The sequence below is a fragment of the Bufo gargarizans genome, chromosome 4 (genome assembly GCF_014858855.1).
Source record: "Bufo gargarizans isolate SCDJY-AF-19 chromosome 4, ASM1485885v1, whole genome shotgun sequence".
Lineage (NCBI taxonomy): Eukaryota > Metazoa > Chordata > Amphibia > Anura > Bufonidae > Bufo > Bufo gargarizans.
In genome coordinates this window covers 48,359,195-48,378,294 of record NC_058083.1, presented here as the reverse complement: position 1 = coordinate 48,378,294, position 19,100 = coordinate 48,359,195, and the positions used below count along the sequence as shown (strand labels likewise).

Sequence of the window (19,100 nt, the reverse complement as noted above, 5' to 3'; positions counted from 1 at the left end):
CTCCAGCTGAAGTATCTGGGAAGTTGAGCGTTCCAGCGTGAAGCGAAGAGGTCTATCGAAAACGGGCCCCAGAGAGACTCTATGGAAGAGAAAACCACCACATCCAATCTCCAGTCGCTCGAATCCGAGATGTAGCGTGAGTTCCAATCGGCCAGCGTGTTGTGCAATCCCGGAAGGTACTCCGCCACCACCGACACGTCGCGGGACAGACAATACTCCCAAAAGTCTCTGGCCAGGTGCGTCAACATCCTCGAGCGGGTACCCCCCATGGAATTGATGTAACGGACCGCCGAGATGTTGTCCATCCGGAGGCGAACACACGCCCTGGCCCTCCCGCAGGTGAAGCTGCGGATCGCAAAAGAACCCGCCAGGAGCTCCAGGGCATTGATGTGCAAGTGGGACTCCGCAGTGGACCAAGGACCTCCCGTGGACACCCCCTCGCAATGGGCGCCCCAACCGTGAAGGCTGGCATCCGACTCGATCACCACATCCGGCTGTGGGCCAAACAAGGCCCTGCCATTCCAGGCAGAAAGATTGGCAATCCACCACTCCAGCTCGTCTCTGGTTTCCGAATCCAAAGATACCAGATCCGCATAATAAGCACCGGCCTGCAGATGAGCAATCTTGAGGCGCTGGAGGGCCCGATAGTGAAGAGGGGCCGGAAAGATAGCCTGAATGGAAGACGATAGGAGACCGATCACCCTGGCTAAATGACGCAGGGAAACCTGCGGCAAAGACAGGGAGTGACGCAGCTCCTTGCGAATCGAACGAACCTTCGCCAGAGGCAGACTGAGAGTCAAGGATAGGGAATCCACCCGGAACCCTAGAAACTCCATGGACTGAGCAGGAACCAAACAAGACTTCTCCCGGTTGAGTATGAACCCCAGGGCAGAGAGCAGGTGAACCGACATCCGAAAGTGGGACAGCAAAGAGGCACGGTCCTCGGCCATGAACAAAATATCGTCCAGATATATTATCAGTCTCACCCCTCGACAACGAAGCCATGCCACCACCGGGCGTAACAGCTTGGTGAAGCACCATGGGGCGGACGAAAGGCCGAAGGGGAGACAAGTGAAGCGCCATATCGCCCCCTGCCAGCGGAAGCGAAGAAGATCCCTGGAAGAGCGTGCTATAGGAACCGTCAAGTAGGCGTCCTTGAGGTCCAGTTTGGCCATCCAGTCCCCGGGAAGTAGCATGTCCCTGAGGAGATGGATGCCCTCCATTTTGAAATGCCTGTACCTGACAAAGGCATTGAGGGCTTTGAGGTTGATGACTGGCCGGAACTGACCGCCCTTCTTCTCTACCAGGAAGATACTGCTGACCACCCCGTCCTGATCGTGCGGAGGGGCCCGTTCCACCGCCCCTTTCAGGTGCAATTTCCTTAACTCGGTGTCCACGAGGTCCTGAGAAAACCGGGACCGAAAAGAGGGGGGGAGAGGGGGCGGGACCACCGGGCGATCTATCAGTTCTATATGAAACCCCTGGATCGTGGACAACACCCAGGGATGGCTGGTAATGAACACCCATGCATGCAAAAAATGTCGGAGTCTGCCCCCTACACAATCTTCCGAAAAAGGGAGAAGTGGAGGTAGACTTACCAAATGGGCGTCTGAAATTCTGGTTTCCTCTGTAAGATCTTCCTCGTCCGGAAGCGCCGCGGGAAGGGAAGAAGGACGGTTGTTGTCGCTGCTCATGGGTGGGCTGACGGTAGGACGTGAAGGAGCCTCGGCCCGAACCACGGGTCTGGAATGAGGAGCGGCCGGACAGACGGCCCCTAATACTGCCGGCCCTAGCGGAAACCCTACTACTAAACACCCTGCGCATTGATGCCTGGGCCTTATCAAGGGCGGTAAACGTCCCCACAAACTTCCCCAGCTCCTTAATGAAGGGATCCCCGAAGAGGAACCCCTGGGCATCCTTCCCCGACTCGGACAGAGCCATATTAGTGAGCTTCGGCTCTATTTTTAGCAAAATAGCTTTGCGTCTCTCAATGCTCAAAGAGGTGTTTGCATTACCTGCCATGCAAATGGCTCTCTGCGCCCAACCACGGAGCTCCTCCGGGTCGACCATTTGACCCTCCGCCTTGGCAGACTCTGCCAGATCAAAGATTTTTGTAAGTGGCCCCAAAATGTCCAACAGCTTGTCCTGGCAAGCCTTGAGAGCCGAGTCCAGGCCTCTCTTTGGACTAAAACCTGTCTTGGACAGAAACTGGACCATCTTTGGGTCCACGACCGGAGTCTCGCAAACCTTATTAGGAATAGCTGGACGGGGGCATTCTGCCCGTAGCTTATTCCGTGTCTCCTTGTTAAGGGGTCTACGAACCATGGATTCCAGATAATCAGACACGTGAGGGGCGGGAAGCCACTCCGCGGACCTGGGGTGATGCAGGGAATCCGGGTCAAATAACGGGACCCCCGTCGGATCCACCAGGGAGGTGGAAGGGCCAGGAACCGCCGGCTCGACCTCCGCCGGGCGCCGGGGTAACGAGGAAAAGGAGACGGACGTCCCCTGGACGGGGGACCCATCAATGTCCAAATCCTCTATATCATTATAGGATTCAAAAACCGGGCAGACTTCCAATGCCGTGCTCGTTCTGCCTGGCGCGGACAGGCTCTTTTGCGCGGCCGAAGCGCGCCGTCATTGGATGGAACAAGGCCATCATTCACATTAATTCTGGAGGCATCAGGGGCGGGCATAGGAGCGTTGCTAGGGGACACCGTGGTTGAGGCATTGGCGCTAAGCGCTAACGAAATAGAGTGCGTCAGAACAGAGGACATGGATCCCATGGCCGAGGCAATGGCCTCAGAAATAGACCTTTGCAGGGATAGAGCCTGAGCGTCCTGAGGAGCAGGAGTAGTGCTCCCTGTATGTGGGATGATCCCCAAACTCTGGGGGGACAAGAGAGAGTCCCCAAGAGAAGGCGTCCCCTGGACTGATGGGGTGGCATTGGGCAGAGACATAGTGCAATATTATCCCTGAAACGGGCGCCTAAACTGACTAACAGTAACCCCAGATAGGAAGCAAAAGACCTGAAGCTCCACAGAGAGTAAGTCACCCTGTGCAGAGATGGGGCCGCCGTCCGCTGCTGCCGCCGGATAGGACTGACACCAGGATCGGTGCGTCGCTCAAGATGGCGGCCGAAATCTCGCGCGGATTCGCGAGATTTCGCGCGCAGGAGCGCAAGCGGCGGGAACAGCAGCCGGCGCCGGGAAGAGAAAGAGCGCCCGAGATCTCGCGAGAGGCGAGATCTCGGGTACCCGGCGCGCAGGAGGAAGCGCAGATGCGAAACAGCAGCCCCGAAACCCGGTAAGAACGGAACAGGTAGAAGGGAGGAACGGGGAAGGGGCACAAAAGTCCCCAGAGGCAAGAGGGGCAGGGGCAGATGCGGAACACAGCCGCAAGGAGACCCAGAAGAACAAACAACAGAGGGAAAAATAGAACCCTATCACCTAATAAGGGGAGAAAAAGGTACCCCACGTAACACACAAAGGATCACATCATATCCATGGGAAAAAACAATCAAAATTGAGACAATACCATGATAATAAAACCAAGATAATAAAACCACCAGCCCTGCAGGCAGGGAGGTGGGGTACTTAACTTAGTGTGCAGCAGCAAAGAAAGAGGAAGACAAGCTGTAGGGGTGTTCCCTTTATACTAGGACTAAGGGGGAGGGTCGTGTACCCATTGGCTGATTTTCTTGTTGACTTCTTTGCTGCTATTGTGTGTCAGTAAAGAAAGGGTTAAGCAATAGGAGCCTCCGTGTCTTGATATAAAATTGCTTTCTGACATATTGATCGAGCGTGAATCCTAGTTCTCATGAGAATGGGTTGGAGAACCAGTCAATGGAGAAGTGGAGGATTCCAAATCCTCATATATACAGTCAGTTTTCCACCGGTGGTTCACATGAAGCTCTTCTTGGTATATGTGAGGTCCCATCTACTGGTCCCCCAATGATTACAAATCTGTAAACATGTTCCATCTTTTTACTGTAATTATTGAAATTGGACCAACTCATATCAAATGCTTGTTCTTTCCCTTTTTTATAATTTTATTTGGTATACAATATTTTTAAGAGATGGTTAAGTTTTACAGTATTTAAAAGTTTATGCCTTAATATGTAAATTGTAGTCACATCAGATGTTTATGAAAATATTTTAAACTCAATTCATATTACGAAGCAGAATACCTCCTTTTGGAAACCCTTCAATCCAAATTAAAGTCCCATTAAGACTTGTGGTCCCTTAGTTCAGTGGCCCTGGATTGCAGAGCTGGATCTCTCCACACTTGTTCCCATGGCTCAGTGAATTCTCACTTCAACTTTTAGTCACTGTTTCAGTATAACCAGAGCTAATTTACCATTGTATGTGGAGCACCTGCCTGATCTCCACTCAAGGTACTTGGGGCCATTTGCTGACCTGATATATACCAGTCCCAGCACTGTTTAGGACATACTGAATGAATGGTCCACATCATATATTATATTTTAAAACTCCACGGTTATCTACATCTGGTACAGTATATGTGCTTTATATGGCTCTGCTATCTGTGCCCTGTATAGCTCTTTAACGCTTTGCGGACAAGAATAGGCAGTTATATTAAAGGCTTTCCGTTCCACAAATTGCGGAGCGCGCACGGACGCCATCCGTGTTTTGCGGATCCGCGATTTGCGGACCGCAAAGCACACTACGGTCATGTGCATGTAGCCTAAAGTTGAGCAAAATGTTGGAAAAAGCAGAAAAGAAAACACTTCAGCATTTTGGGATTTCTGGAAGGAATATCACTATAGTTCACAGCTGCCACCCTGTGCTGTCGTGTTGTGGGGCTACAGGCACAACCAGCTCATGGGGGGGGGACACAAAAATCTGCTGCCTCATTACAAGAACGCCAGTGAATGACCGCAAACTGCCAAGATCTCTGTTTTTCGTTTTCTGGCAATTGTTACCATGTTATGAATATTGAGCATAAAATTGGAAAAACTCAGCCATGGAAGAAAAAATCCCCTCCTGAAGGAAAACAGTATCTGAGGTTTCAGATACTTTAAACTTAGTGGAAGAGTTTCTCTATTTTATGGTGGTGGAAATAGTGTCGAAGTTCTCCACCTAATTAGAAGAACAAAAAGCGAACAAAAAGTTTAGGGTGTCTCCCTTCCCAGGTTCTCTGAAGCATATGGGGCTTTATAGTGAGCTCGGAGGACTCCTGGAAACAGTAAACATGTAGGATGGTTGTATGTCCAGTAGAAGAAGTACTGGTTGCCAGAGGCTGCTCTGTGCTTCATAGATGAGTGCTGTACTGCAGAGATACCCGATCACTTACAGGAGTCACCAGATTATGATAGATAAATAGATAGATATAGATAGATAGGCACATAGGAGAAATATAAATAACAGATAAGTATTAGATAGATAACACCACGCAACAAAAATAAACTTTTCGTCTGCTACTGGGCAAAAACCCTTTGTCCTATCCTAAATCGATTGTGCGGATTACACATCCGAAGTCAGAATTGTTGTAACACGTCATAAAATTTTGCTATGCATAAGTGTGCCTAAATGAATTAGGCACTTGGAAAGCATTGAGTAATTTTGAACAGAACGAGTTTTACTCTAACAATTACCTGATCTACATCAAAGTTTGCGCAGTAAACAGTTTTATGAAAATTTAATGGAATAACAAAATTTCAAAAAGTCTTGTTTTTCAGTTTAAAACTTGTCTTACTTGAGCAAGGCCCAGTACTGTTAAGTGCTTCAGGCATCTGCTTTTGCGTTTGTGAACGGTCATATTTTCCCGTTACAAAAACCAGCACTAGTCCCCCATCATGTTGGGATTCCAGCTGCCTTGATACCTGTTCTCCATTGTAGAAATATCTTTATGGAACCGCTCTCCATGTTCGTCATTTACATGTCCCAAATTGGGTGTGAAAAAGTCAAGATGGGAACGTAAGAAAAGCACTTTCAATGACATTCGGCAGCCAATTTGTTCATATGCTGTAAGCACGTTGTCTACTAATTCAGCATAGTTTGCAGCTCATCTGTTCCCAAGGAAGTTCTGCACTACTAGCACAAATGCATCGCAAGCTGCAAGACGCACTAGCTTTGTCAGATTCTTGCGCTGATCATAAGTAGTGTATTTGCCACATATGTAGCAGAAATTGTCTGGGTCGTTAACCCATTTGCGTTTATCCATCTTAAGTTTCAAAACTGATAGCACTGTAACAGATCACTTTATCAAAATCTGTCCAGCTTGCCTTATATACTTACTGCTGACATCAGACTGAGTGCGTCCGGACATGGCCATTGGAATATCTCCAATATAATGCATTAATATTATAACTAAATAGACTTTGCATGTATAACTTAAAATCTAGATGTGTCAGGCAAATTCCGAGTTCATATTTGGAATCAGAGCGCTCATTTTAGTATAAATCACAAGTTTTTCTCTCAGTAGCAAAATCATTGATGCGCGGTGTAATAGATTGATATGAGATAGACAGATATAGTAATGTTTGAAAGGTTTTGAACCCTTCAGAATTTTCTTTATTTCTGCACAAATTTGACCTAAAACTACATCCGATTTTCACACAAGTCCTAAAAGCAAATAAAGATAACCAAATCAAACAAATGGGAAAAAATATTACACTTGATAATTTATTTATTGAGGAAAATGATCCAATATTACATGTCAGTGAGTGGTAAAAGTATGTGAACCTTTAGAGTTAGCAGATAATTTGGAGGTAAAATTAGATTCAGGTGTTTTCAAATCAATGGGATCAGGTGTGAGTGGGTGGCCTGTTTTAGTAAAAGAACAGGGATTCATTAAAGTCTGATCTACACAACACATGTTTGTGGAAGTGTAGCATGTCATGAACAAAGGAGATTTCTGAGGAACCTCAGAAGAAGAGTTGTTGATGCTCATCAGGCTGGAAAATGATACAAAACAATCCCTAAAGAGTTTAGACTCCTCCAATGCACAGTTAGATTGTGTACAAATGGAGGAAATTCAAGACCATTATTATAAAATATCGACAACATCAGAGAAAGTTTTAGCCTGCAATCTCCACAGCCCCTCTATACAACTATTCAGCCCTCTTCACAAAAAACCAGCTCGCCACCATTACAGATGAAAAACTGTACCTTCCCATACATAATCTCCGAGACCTCCTTTTCTACTTATTATCTGCTCTTCCCACGATTTCTCCTGTGCATCCCCCATACTCTGGAACTTTTCACCCCAGCACATCAGACTCTCTCTTTGAACATCCACCTCTTCAGATAAGTCTACAACCTACAGTAACCCTGCTTCCACTATACTGCCATATTAGCAGCTTGTACCCTCACCTATGGTGTCCTTCCCCCATCCCTTGTACATTGTAAACCCTCACGGGCAGGGTCCTCTCTCCTCCTGTACCAGTTTGTAACTCTTGTTCTTACTTATTGTACTTGTTATGTATTATGTGTAGTGTGAACCCCTTTTTATATGTACAGTACAGTGCTTTAATAATAAACAATGATAATTACCCTCCCCAAGAGTAGTTGACCAACAAGGATCAAGCCAAAAGCAAGGTCACACAAGAACACAAGGTGACTTCTAAGAAACTGAAGTAAAGGACTTTCTCACATGAGCTAATGTTAATGTTTTTGAGTCCACCATCAGGAGGACACTAAACAACAATGATGCATATAGCAGAATTTAGAGGATAAAGCCGTTGCTCTCCAAAAAGAACATTGCTGCCCGTTTGCAGATTGCAAATTGTAAAGATCACCTGGACAACCCAGAAGGCTATTGAGACAATGTTTTGTGGATGGATGAGACCAAAATAGAACCTTTTTGTTCAAATGAGAAGCATTATGTTTGGAGAATGGACAACACTGCATTCCAGCATAAAAACCTCATCCCATCTGTTAAACATGGCGGTGGCAGTATCGTGGTTTGGGCCTGTTTTGCTGAATCTGTGCCAGGACGGCTTGTCACCATTGATGGAATGATTGATTCTGAATTATACCAGCAAATTCTAAAGAGATGCCTCAAGAGAATCTAAAGAGAACGTGGGTCTTTGAGCAAGACAACGATCCTAAACACACAAGATGTTCTAACAAAGAATGGATACAGTTTTGGAATGAACAAGTCAAAGTCCTGACTTCCAGTCGAACTTTTGTGGAAAGACCTGAATCGAGCAGCTCATGGGAGGAAAGCCACCTAAATAGCAGGGCAGAAGCTGTTGTGAATGGAGAAATGGGCTAAAATTCCTCCCAGCCAATGTGCAGGACTAATCAACAACTACCAGAAACATTTAATTGCAGCTATACTACTGAAAGCAAAGGTTCACATACTTTTACCACTCACAGACATGTAATATCAGATCATTTTCCTCTATAAATAAATGGCCAAGTTTAATATTTTTGACTCATTTGTTTGATTTGGTTATCTCTACATTTAGGACTTATGCAGAAATATAGAAAATTCTGAAGGTTCACAAACTTTCGAGCAGCACTGTAGATACATTTCAGACACACAGACAGATAGATAGATAGATAGATAGCTATTGTCCTAAGTTGAACTTTCTCGGCACTCAGCGGAGTTGGCAGATAATTATCTCGGTGATGACATTGGGCTGTGGATTACAGAGGTGACACTGAGTGCAGAGATGTACAACACATCTGTCCACCAGCTTTTAAAACCGTTCTCGATATCTGTCTTCTGCTATCAGCTGCGCAGATCTGTGGCTCTTGATCTCTTTATTTCATACAACTTGTTCCTTTAGTGTTTACCTCAAGTGACCCGATAATTTCTCCCACATAATAAACGGCCTCTTAAAGGGTTTCTAAAATGGGTATTAACCTGGCTGACATTAGCGATGTGCTAATGTCAGCTGAACATAACTATATTAGACCCATGTCACTATGTGCCGCCGTTACTGCAACGTATTCAGCGCAGGCGCAGTGAGGAAGTCGGCTGCCGGCGAACGCCCTTCCCTCACTGCGCCTGCACCGAATACTGAACGGGACGGCGCAGGCATGAAATTTCCCTGGCAGACAGGAGACCAACGCTGGCCTGGCCCTGTCAATCAAGTGTAGAAGGGCATGGAAAGAGGTAAGAGAACGGAGCCTCTAGGAGAAGGTGCAACGCCCCCCCCCCCCCGCTCCTAGAGGCTCATTTGCATATTATAAACGTTTGTTTTTATAAATAACGGCGGCACATAATGACATGGGGCTAATATAGTTATCAGTGATGGCCAGTTCGCATTGTTTGCCCGTGAACATATGCGGGCTGCCATCTTTTTTCACAAGTCCGGCGAGGCACAGGTAAGCCCTTCCCTGTGGCTGTGCGCGAGGCGGTCTGAAAACAAATGCAGTCACCAGGAGCAGGCAGTTCCGAGAACAGCCACCGGGGGCCTTCATCGGGCTGTTCTCGGAACTGCCTGCTCCCGGTGACCGCATTTGTTTTCAGAGCGGCTCGCGGCGCAGGCACAGGTAAGGGCTTACCTGTGCCTCGCCAGACTTGTGAAAAAAGATGGCAGCCCGCATATGTTCACGGGCGAACAATGCAAACTGGCCATCACTGATAGTTATGTCCAGCTGACATTAGCACATCGCTAATGTCAACCAGGTTGATACCCATTTTTCTGATGACAGAAACCCTTTAAGGCAACGTAAATTGAAAAATATAAGAATTATGGCTGCTGAAATGAAAAAATACTGCATCATAACAAGGGTTGAACTCATCACTGATCCCAAGGATAGGTGATATGTATCTGATCAACATGGATTCCACCACTGAGAACTTGATGTGGATTCGACCACCTGGACCAGAGGTCGCACTACTTTTTTTCCAGAAGAGTAAAAAATACTCCTCTTATCAATTTTGAGGAGTATTTTGAGCCGAGGAGGAGTACGAATGTTGCGGTAATTCACATATATAATGCACAGGCCCACATAACGTTAGGAGGCTGATATTTCTGCAGGGAAACCATTGCTAGTCTCCTATGCAGAAACAAATGTAGACAATTTTACATTTAACCAACATTATACGCTAAGAATAACACCACTGCTGCCATGCACAGCGCCCACTTGTCACTGCCACACACTGCGCCCATCTGACGCTGCCACACACAGCGCTCACCTAATGCTGCCATACACAGGGCCCACTTGACGCTGCCACACACTGCGCCCACCTGATGCTGCCATAAACAGCGCCCACCTAACACTGCCATACACAGGGCCCAACTAACGCTGCCATAAACAGCGCCCACCTGACACTACTATATACATATAACATACACAGCTCTACCACATGCCCATTACACAGATAGTTTACTATATACACATTGCACACACAGCTCTGCTACATGTCCATTACACAGATGGAACTACTGTGTGCACGACCGTATGTGTTTTGTGGTCCGCAAATTGCGGATCCGCAAAAAAACGGATGACGTTCCGTATGGCATCCTTTTTTGGGGGGATGGACATGAAGAGGGCATGTTCTATTTTTTTGCAGGGCTATGGAACGGACATATGGATGCGGATAGTACAGTGTGCTGTCTGCTTTTTTGGCGGACCCATTGAAATGAATGGGTCTGCATCCTATCCGCAAAAAAAACAAAAACGGAATGGACATGGAAACAAAATACGTTTGTGTGAATGTAGCCTGAGGGAGATGTCCGTGACGGATGGGGCTTCTCGGGAGAGGAGCGGGGCTTTATGTGTGCCGGAACTGGCAGCTTCTAATACAGCGCTCCTGACTAGAAAAAGACCAAGCATAAAATACGCATGAGTCTTTTTCCAGGGAGTAAAATGGCCTGGATGTATCCCAATCTAATATATAAAGCTGAGTGTATGTGTGTGTATGTATGTCCGCTAAAGGAATCTGCATCGTAGCATTTACAATCATGAAATTTGGCACACAGGTACATCAGGTGTCCGGGAAGGTTTTAGACCAGGTCTCAGCTCTCTAGGACGTACCGTTCCTGAAATATTCCCAAAAAAATGCATTAGCCAATAGAAGCTTGGTCACATGACCATTATCAGCCAATAGAAGCCCGCAGGTACTCCAGCCTCCACATACACAGTTTTACTCCAGGTTTCCATAACAACACAGCCATTTTTTTCACTGCTGTAGGAGAGCTTTAAAGGAAATCTGTCACCAGGATAATTGCTATTGCAGTACAGCCATGGCCTAATAGCACTTAGTACCTTATTTCCAGATGTGCCTTTGTTCCAGCAATAGATGTTTTTATCCTCTGAAAATCCTGTTTATTTGGTATACAAATGAGCCAGTAAGGTGCCTAGAGGGTCGTCACTCTTGCAGGAAGGATGTGTCTACCCTCAAAAGACTTAAATCCCGCCCCTAGGTCACACTAAACCACGCCCCTTATATGGCTCGGCCACGCCCACTTCCACTCCTGAGCCGATGGGGATTGAAAAAAATGAAGGTAAAAATCAACTTCTGTCAGCTGCAGGGGTGGGAGGGAGGGTGACTTTCTCCCTGCAGCTCACACTCAGACAGAACAGTGCTGCTGTCTTAGAGTGAGCTGTTCAAAAGGACATCCCCTACCACTCCTCAGCACACTGAGCTTGAAAAAATTAAGTTCAAAATCAACTTCTAGGTCCCGCTAAGCCACGCCTCAATCTGGTTAGTCCACGTCCCCTCCACTCCTCAGCCAACAGGGATTGAAAAAATTAAGGTAAAAATCAACTTCTGTCAGCTGCAGAGGTGGGAGGGAGGAGGGAGGGTGACTTTCTCCCTGCAGCTCACACTCAGACAGTACAGTGCTGCTGTCTGAGAGTGAGCTGTTCAAAAGGACATGCCCCTGATCCAGTAAAGGACACTGTTAAGGGGGTGGGTCCCTGTGGAGGTCACTGTCAAGGGGGTGGTGTGCTGTGAAACTCACTGTTAAAGGTCAAAGTTAAGGAGGTGGGCTGCCGTGGAGGTCCAATTTTAAGGGACGGGCACTGTGGGGGGGTCAGTGTTAAGGGGTGGGGGGCTGTGGAGGTCACTGTTATAGTGGATAGTGTTGATATCTTTTAACGACACACACAAACATTAAATGAAATAGATTAAATAAACCAGAGCAAAGCCGGGTCCTTCAGCTAGTGTGATTATAAAATGGAGTCAGAAAGGGCAAAAATAACAAACAATTAGTACTCACTTCCAGTCTCTGCTCCTCCATGCTAGAAGTAGGTTGTACTGCCCACTCATCAAGTCACTGACTGAGGTAGGTCACCGATGTTGCCATCGTCGGTTGAGTCCTACCAAGTCGTTTCCAGCCCATTGGGCCCGTAAAGAATAAATAGAGAGCAGTGGGAACCACAGCAGCAGAGGAGGATCGGAAATGGTTATGGTTTCTTATTTTTGCCCCCCGTTTTATTTGAAGTTATCGCATCAGTATACCCATTTAAGGACTTCACCATAAACAAAATATAGCGAGGACAAGGCAGCGATAAACCAGCAGGCCAAGTCATCCCCTTACAAAGTGGAACCAGAAGATGTAAAAGACAATTCCATTCACATCTGGAAGTCTGACACAGCACTGATAAGATCTAAGTGCCTCATGGATTACATGTTTGATGGCCCCGGGCTGTGTATACTGGACGAGCTTCACTGGATCTGACACAGCACCAAAAAACATAAAAAGCAGCAACTATAGTTCATGACATATCAGTGCTCTAATTACTTAGATCTCGTTAGTTAGCGAGCAACCTAGTGTATGCCATTTCATATATTGCAGGTGGGCGCCTAAGTCCCACAGATCACATCTCATGTTATTGAGATGGAAGAGATCATTTTAATTTTCATCCGATATCTAAATTCTTTCATGAAGCAGAGATAACTTGACCTCCAATGTGCTCAGGGTTTAGTCAAAAACACAGAGTTGGTTTATTCATCCTCGGTCCTGGTGGTTTTAGTTCACAGTATAACACAATACATCAGGAGACGATCCATGTCATATTAAATCAGAAACATACGAGGTCCAGTGAGGAACCATATACTTCTATTATAATAAGCCTTTGTGAACATGAAGCTGACTGGAAGAGTTTGCAATTCAGCTGGTGATTGAGATTGCTGGGATTCCTGCTGTGAGAGGGGAAAAAGTAAATAACCTATTTCTGGGGGGCTGATGCCAGTCCCTACACATTCCCTTTGAGAAGATATTCTTTTCTATTTTTTGTTTCTGGCAGAGGTTATTGTGCCCGTACAATCCCGTACAAAGGGGTTGTCTCATCTGAGACATTGGAGGCAGATCGCTAGGATCTGCCACCAATGTCCGATAGCTGCAGATCCCACCTCTGGGACCCACACCTATTTCCAAAATGGGACCTCGAAGTGAGCAGATGCACATTCATGGCCACCCTCCATGCATTTTAATGGAACTGGCAAAAATAGCCGAGCACTTGCTCGGCTATCTCCTTCCCATAAAAGTGAATGGAGCCATGGCTGCGCTTGCGCAGTGCTTTCTCCATTAATTTCTATTGTACTTTCGAAAATAGCCAAGCACGCCTGCGTGTGCACGCTCCTTCACTTTCGGGGGCCCTTTCTGGAGATAAGCGCAGGTCTCAGAGTTGGGACCACACCTGACTTTGGTGGCATATCTTAGAGACATGCCATCAAAGTCCCAGATGACACAATACCCTTTAAAGAGTAGCATCTTCTATATTTTAACTTGACTATTATTACCAAAAAGTTTGAACAGTATATACGAGTATCAGATCTAAGGTACACAGAGGAAAATGGGATGGAGATTTAGTGAAAAAACACACAAATCACCAGATCTGGTTGATACCATACAACACCTCTACACGCCGGACACTTGTTCTCCCACTCTTCCTTCTCCATGTAGGACAGAAGGGTGTTGTGGTCATTCATTTGGCTGTTCCTCACTTGTTTGCTATTGGCGTGGGCAGCTTTCTCTCATAGATGCAGTTCTGGCCACTTAGACCCTCACCTATGTTAAGACTATGGGTCCCCTGACACCTATCCTTCTTGATGCAGTAGCCATCGGTCACATGATTAGGGTGGAGAAAGAATGGTAAGGTGGCCATGAATGTAACTCCCACAGAACTGAATGGAGAGAGTTGGGCATATGGCCACCATGCAACTACCTATCCATTCTCTCTCTGTTTGGACAGGGGTCGGGCATTTATCATAAACATCCAAGATGGGAATACATCTTAATGGTCCAGATGGGGCTTATCTGTGGTGGAAAATGCTGTGTCATATCCGCTGCAAACTGCGCATGAGTTACATGCAGATTTGCAGTGGACTTACATGGTGGAAGTCAGCACCATAAATGTTTAGGCTGTGGATTTCAAATTCTCACTGCAGGTCAACATACACTGCATTTTTTTTACTTTTTAGGAAGCATACGGATGTGATTCCTTAATATCTCATCTACATTTCTGGTAGAGTAAAACTTATGGGCAGCAAATCAGCAGTATTTTAGTCCTGTGTTGACATACCCTTAAGATGATGTTGGATTCTCTTACCTCCAGGGCTCAGGGTTATCATCCAGCTTTAAATCTGAAGTAATTGACATAAGACAATGACCTACCTCTAAGTATTGTGATGTTCTTTAAGGCTATTGAGTGTTCCCAGTCTTTCAACCGGAGATCTTCGGTCACGTTATTGATAAGAGCCATCTCATGCTTGAGCTGCTGTTCCATCACTATATGAAGAAGCCTTGTTTGTCTGGTGTCTTCAGATACATTAGTTATGAGACCCTGAAGTTCCTGTATCCTTGAATGATGGATGCCTATATCATAGGAATAGGTCCCATTTAAAGCATTTAAGGTGAGCATCAATTCACCTATCTGCTCATTAAGTCCTTCAACTTTAGCGGTCAATGTCTTCAGCATCGAGTCATGGCGACTCCATACATATTGACTGTTGTTAACTTTTGTGGCTAATTTATAGATGTCTAAATTGTGAGAGTCGCTGATTTGGTTTACGCGAACACCAAGATTTGAGACCATTGTGTCTGCCTTTGAGGCCATGTCTTGGACCCCATTGAGGTTCTGCTCAAGTTTCTGCAGTGATTCAGTCAACTGAAACAAGTAGTCTGTATGGTTCTGGAAGAGGTCCTGCAGCTTCCAGATATGGTCCATAAAGTCTCCCTTGAAGCTGAGCTGCATGAGCTTAAACTGGAGATCCCTGTAGCTCTCGTTCAGACGATTTACATTGCTGGTTAGCACCTTTAGATCTTCTGGGGCACTTTGAGGTCTTGATACTAAAATAAAAACAAAGGTATGAACAGCAATGAAGAACAGTTTATACACAAGTATTATTATAATACAGAGCTCCAAATCCACATAGCGCTACATGATGAATTCATGCTTAATTCATATTTAACCTATCAAAAAAGGGAAAAAAATATGATGTAATATGATTACAAAGCAATTCTACAGTGCCTTGCAAAAGTATTCACCCCCCTTGACTTTTTTCGTGTTTTGTTACATTACAGCCTTAAGTTCAATGTTTCTTTAATCTAAATTTTATGTGATAGATCAGGACACAATAGTCTAAGTTGGTGAAGTGAAATGAGAAAAATATATAAATAAAACTATTGTTTAGAAAATGAAAACAGAAAATTGCCATGTGCGTATGTATTCACCCCCTTTGTTAGGAAGCCGATAAAAAGCTCTGGTACAACCAAATACCTTCAGAAGTCACATCATTAGTAAAATGATGTCCACCTGTGTGCAATCTAAGTGTCACATGATCTGTCATTACATATACACACCTTTTTTGAAAGGCCCCAGAGGCTGCAACACCTAAGCAAGAGGCATCACTGACCAAACACTGCCATGAAGACCAAGGAACTCTCCAAACAAGTAAGGGACAATGTTGTTGAGAAGTACAAGCCAGGGTTAGGTTATAAAAAAATATCTAAATCTTTGATGATCCCCAGAAGCACCATCAAATCTATCATAACCAAATGGAAAGAACATGGTACAACAGCAAACCTGCCAAGAAACGGCCGCCCACCAAAACTTACGGACCGGGCAAGGAGGGAATTAATCAGAGAGGCAGCACAGAGACCTAAGGTGACCCTGGAGGAGCTGCAGAGTTCCAAAGCAGAGACTGGAGTATCTGTACATAGGATGACAATAAGCCGTACGCTCCACAGAGTTGGGCTTCATGGCAGAGTGGCCAGAAGAAAGCCATTACTTTCAGCTAAAAACAAAAAGGGACATTGTGAGTTTGCGAAAAGACATGTGGGAGACTGCCAAAATGTATGGAGGAAGGTGCTCTGGTCTAATGAGACTAAAATTGAACTTTTCGGCCATCAAAGAAACGCTATGTCTGGAGCAAACCCAACACATCACATCACCCAAAGAACACCATCCCCACAGTGAAACATGGTGGTGGCTGCATCATGCTGGGGGAACTGGGAAACTGGTCAGAGTTGAGGGAAAGATGGACGGTGCTAAATACAGGGATATTCTTCAGCAAAACCTGCCCCACTCTGTGGGTGATTTGAGGCTAGGACGGCACCTCTCCTTCCAGCAGGACAATGACCCCAAACACACGGCTAAAGCAACACTTCAGTGGTTTAAGGGGAAACATGTAAATGTGTTGGAACGGCCGAGTCACAGCCCAGATCTCAATCCAATAGGAAATCTGTGGTCAGACTTAAAGATTGCTGTTCACAAGCGCAAACATCCAACGTGAAGGAGCTGGAGCAGTTTTACAAGGAGGAATGGGCAAAAATCCCAGCGGTAAGATGTGGCAAGCTCATAGAGACTTATCCAAAGTGACTTGGAGCTGTGATTGCCACAAAAGGTGGCTCTACAAAGTATTGACTTTAGGGGAGTGAATAGTTCTGCACATTGACTTTTTCTGTTATTTTGTGCTATTTGTTGTTTGCTTCACAATAAATAAATAAAAAGATCTTCACAGTTGTGGGCATGTTCTGTACATTAAATGATGCAAATCCTCAAACAATCCATGTTAATTCCAGGTTGTGAGGCACCAAAATACGAAAAAAGTCAATTTGCAAGGCACTGTATATAGAGGGCATTTTTTGAACCTCACAAGTAAGTGATAGTGCCACACAGAATGTGATTCCAAAATATTACTGTAGTGCCCCCCAAAATTTAGACAGTAATAGTGTCCCATACAGAAAAAGTGCCCTCCTTGGGTCTCCATACTTTAATAGTGCCTCATTAGCAGATGGGCTCCTGCGAGATGTGAGGTTGCAGCGCAAGCAGCCGAAATTTTTTCTTTAGCCACTGAAACCCCCTTTTTTCAGACTACGCCCACTTTGTATAGAGCCCCACCCCCTTTTAAACAGTGCTCCACCCCCTCAATGCACTTTGGGTGTTGGTGCTGTGCCTAGTGTTGCAGAATTTCTACACCATATACAGTTACAGGCCATGAAGGGCTGCTTTCCGGGACAAACTTTGGTTGACAAAGGCTCAGGATGGGCCGAAACGCGCCCTATACATAACGGTCTATGTGGAAAAATAAAACATATAGCTTGAAGAAGGAGTGCTGAGATTTCTGTTCCCTAGAACAAATACAGACATCAGACCAGTCCCACAGAATAAACACAGACCCCCTAAATAAATACAGACCCAAAGACTCAAACAAATACAGAACCCTGAATAATTATGGACCCTAGAATAAAACAGATATTAGACTAGTCCAACTGAATAAATACAGACATCAGACCAGACCCCCTGAATTCAGACCCCAGACCAGTCCCACCGATTAAATACAGACATCAGACCAGTCCCACAGAATAAATACAGACATGAGACCAGACCCCCTGAATTTAGACCACAGACCAGACCCCCTGAATAAATACAGACCCCGAGCCTTAAACAAATACAAGTCTCTGAATAATTATGGGTAGGGATGAGCGAACTCGAACTGTATAGTTCGGGTTCGTACCGAATTTTGGGGTGTCCGTGACACGGACCCGAACCCGGACATTTTCGTAAAAGTCCGGGTTCGGGTTCGGTGTTCGTCGCTTTCTTCGCGCTTTTGTGACGCTTTCTTGGCGCTTTTTGAAAGGCTGCAAAGCAGCCAATCAACAAGCGTCATACTACTTGCCCCAAGAGGCCATCACAGCCATGCCTACTATTGGCATGGCTGTGATTGGCCAGAGCACCATGTGACCCAGCCTCTATTTAAGCTGGAGTCACATAGCGCCGCCCGTCACTCTGCTCTGATTAGCGTAGGGAGAGGTTGCGGCTGCGACAGTAGGGCGAGATTAGGCAGATTAACTCCTCCAAAGGACTTGATTAACTGATCGATCTGCAGCTGTGGATCATTGAGCTGCTGATCCTCAATTGCTCACTGTTTTTAGGCTGCACAGACCGTTTGTCAGTCTCATTTTTCTGGGGTGATCGGCGGCCATCTTGTGTCTTGTGGTGCGCCAGCACAAGCTGCGACCAAGTGCATTTAACCCTCAATGGTGTGGTTGTTTTTTGGCTAAAGCCTACATCAGGGTGAAGCTGTCACACCAAGTGCATTTAACCAGCAATAGTCTGTTCATTTTTTGGCCATATACAAAATCAGGGGCAAGCTGCGCCTGTCACCAAGTGCATTTAACCCTCAATGGTGTGGTTGTTTTTTGGCTAAAGCCTACATCAGGGTGAAGCTGTGACACCAAGTGCATTTAACCAGCAATAGTCTGTTCATTTTTTGGCCATATACAAAATCAGGGGCAAGCTGCGCCTGTCACCAAGTGCATTTAACCCTCAATGGTGTGGTTGTTTTTTGGCTAAAGCCTACATCAGGGTGAAGCTGTCACACCAAGTGCATTTAACCAGCAATAGTCTGTTCATTTTTTGGCCATATACAAAATCAGGGGCAAGCTGCGCCTGTCACCAAGTGCATTTAACCCTCAATGGTGTGGTTGTTTTTTGGCTAAAGCCTACATCAGGGTGAAGCTGTCACACCAAGTGCATTTAACCAGCAATAGTCTGTTTATTTTTTGGCCATATCCCAGTCTAATTCTGTCACTAAATCCATACCGGTCACCCAGCGCCTAAATACTAGGCCTCAAATTTATATCCAGCTAAATCTGTCCCTAGTGCTGTAGCTGGGCGAGTTATTTAGTGTCCGTTCAAGCACATTTCTTGTTCTGGGTTGAA

The 19,100-nt window shown here is 45.7% G+C and overlaps 1 protein-coding gene across 1 annotated transcript in view; it reads right to left on the bottom strand.

The window, feature by feature from the left end:
- SCARA5 (scavenger receptor class A member 5) overlaps positions 1-19,100 on the bottom strand; it is a 252,915-nt gene that overhangs the window by 115,780 nt on the left and 118,035 nt on the right. Inside the window, exon 4 of the mRNA XM_044289598.1 lies at positions 14,549-15,223. Within this exon, the coding sequence (XP_044145533.1) occupies positions 14,549-15,223 (675 nt within the window). The remainder of the gene's footprint in view (positions 1-14,548; positions 15,224-19,100) is intronic.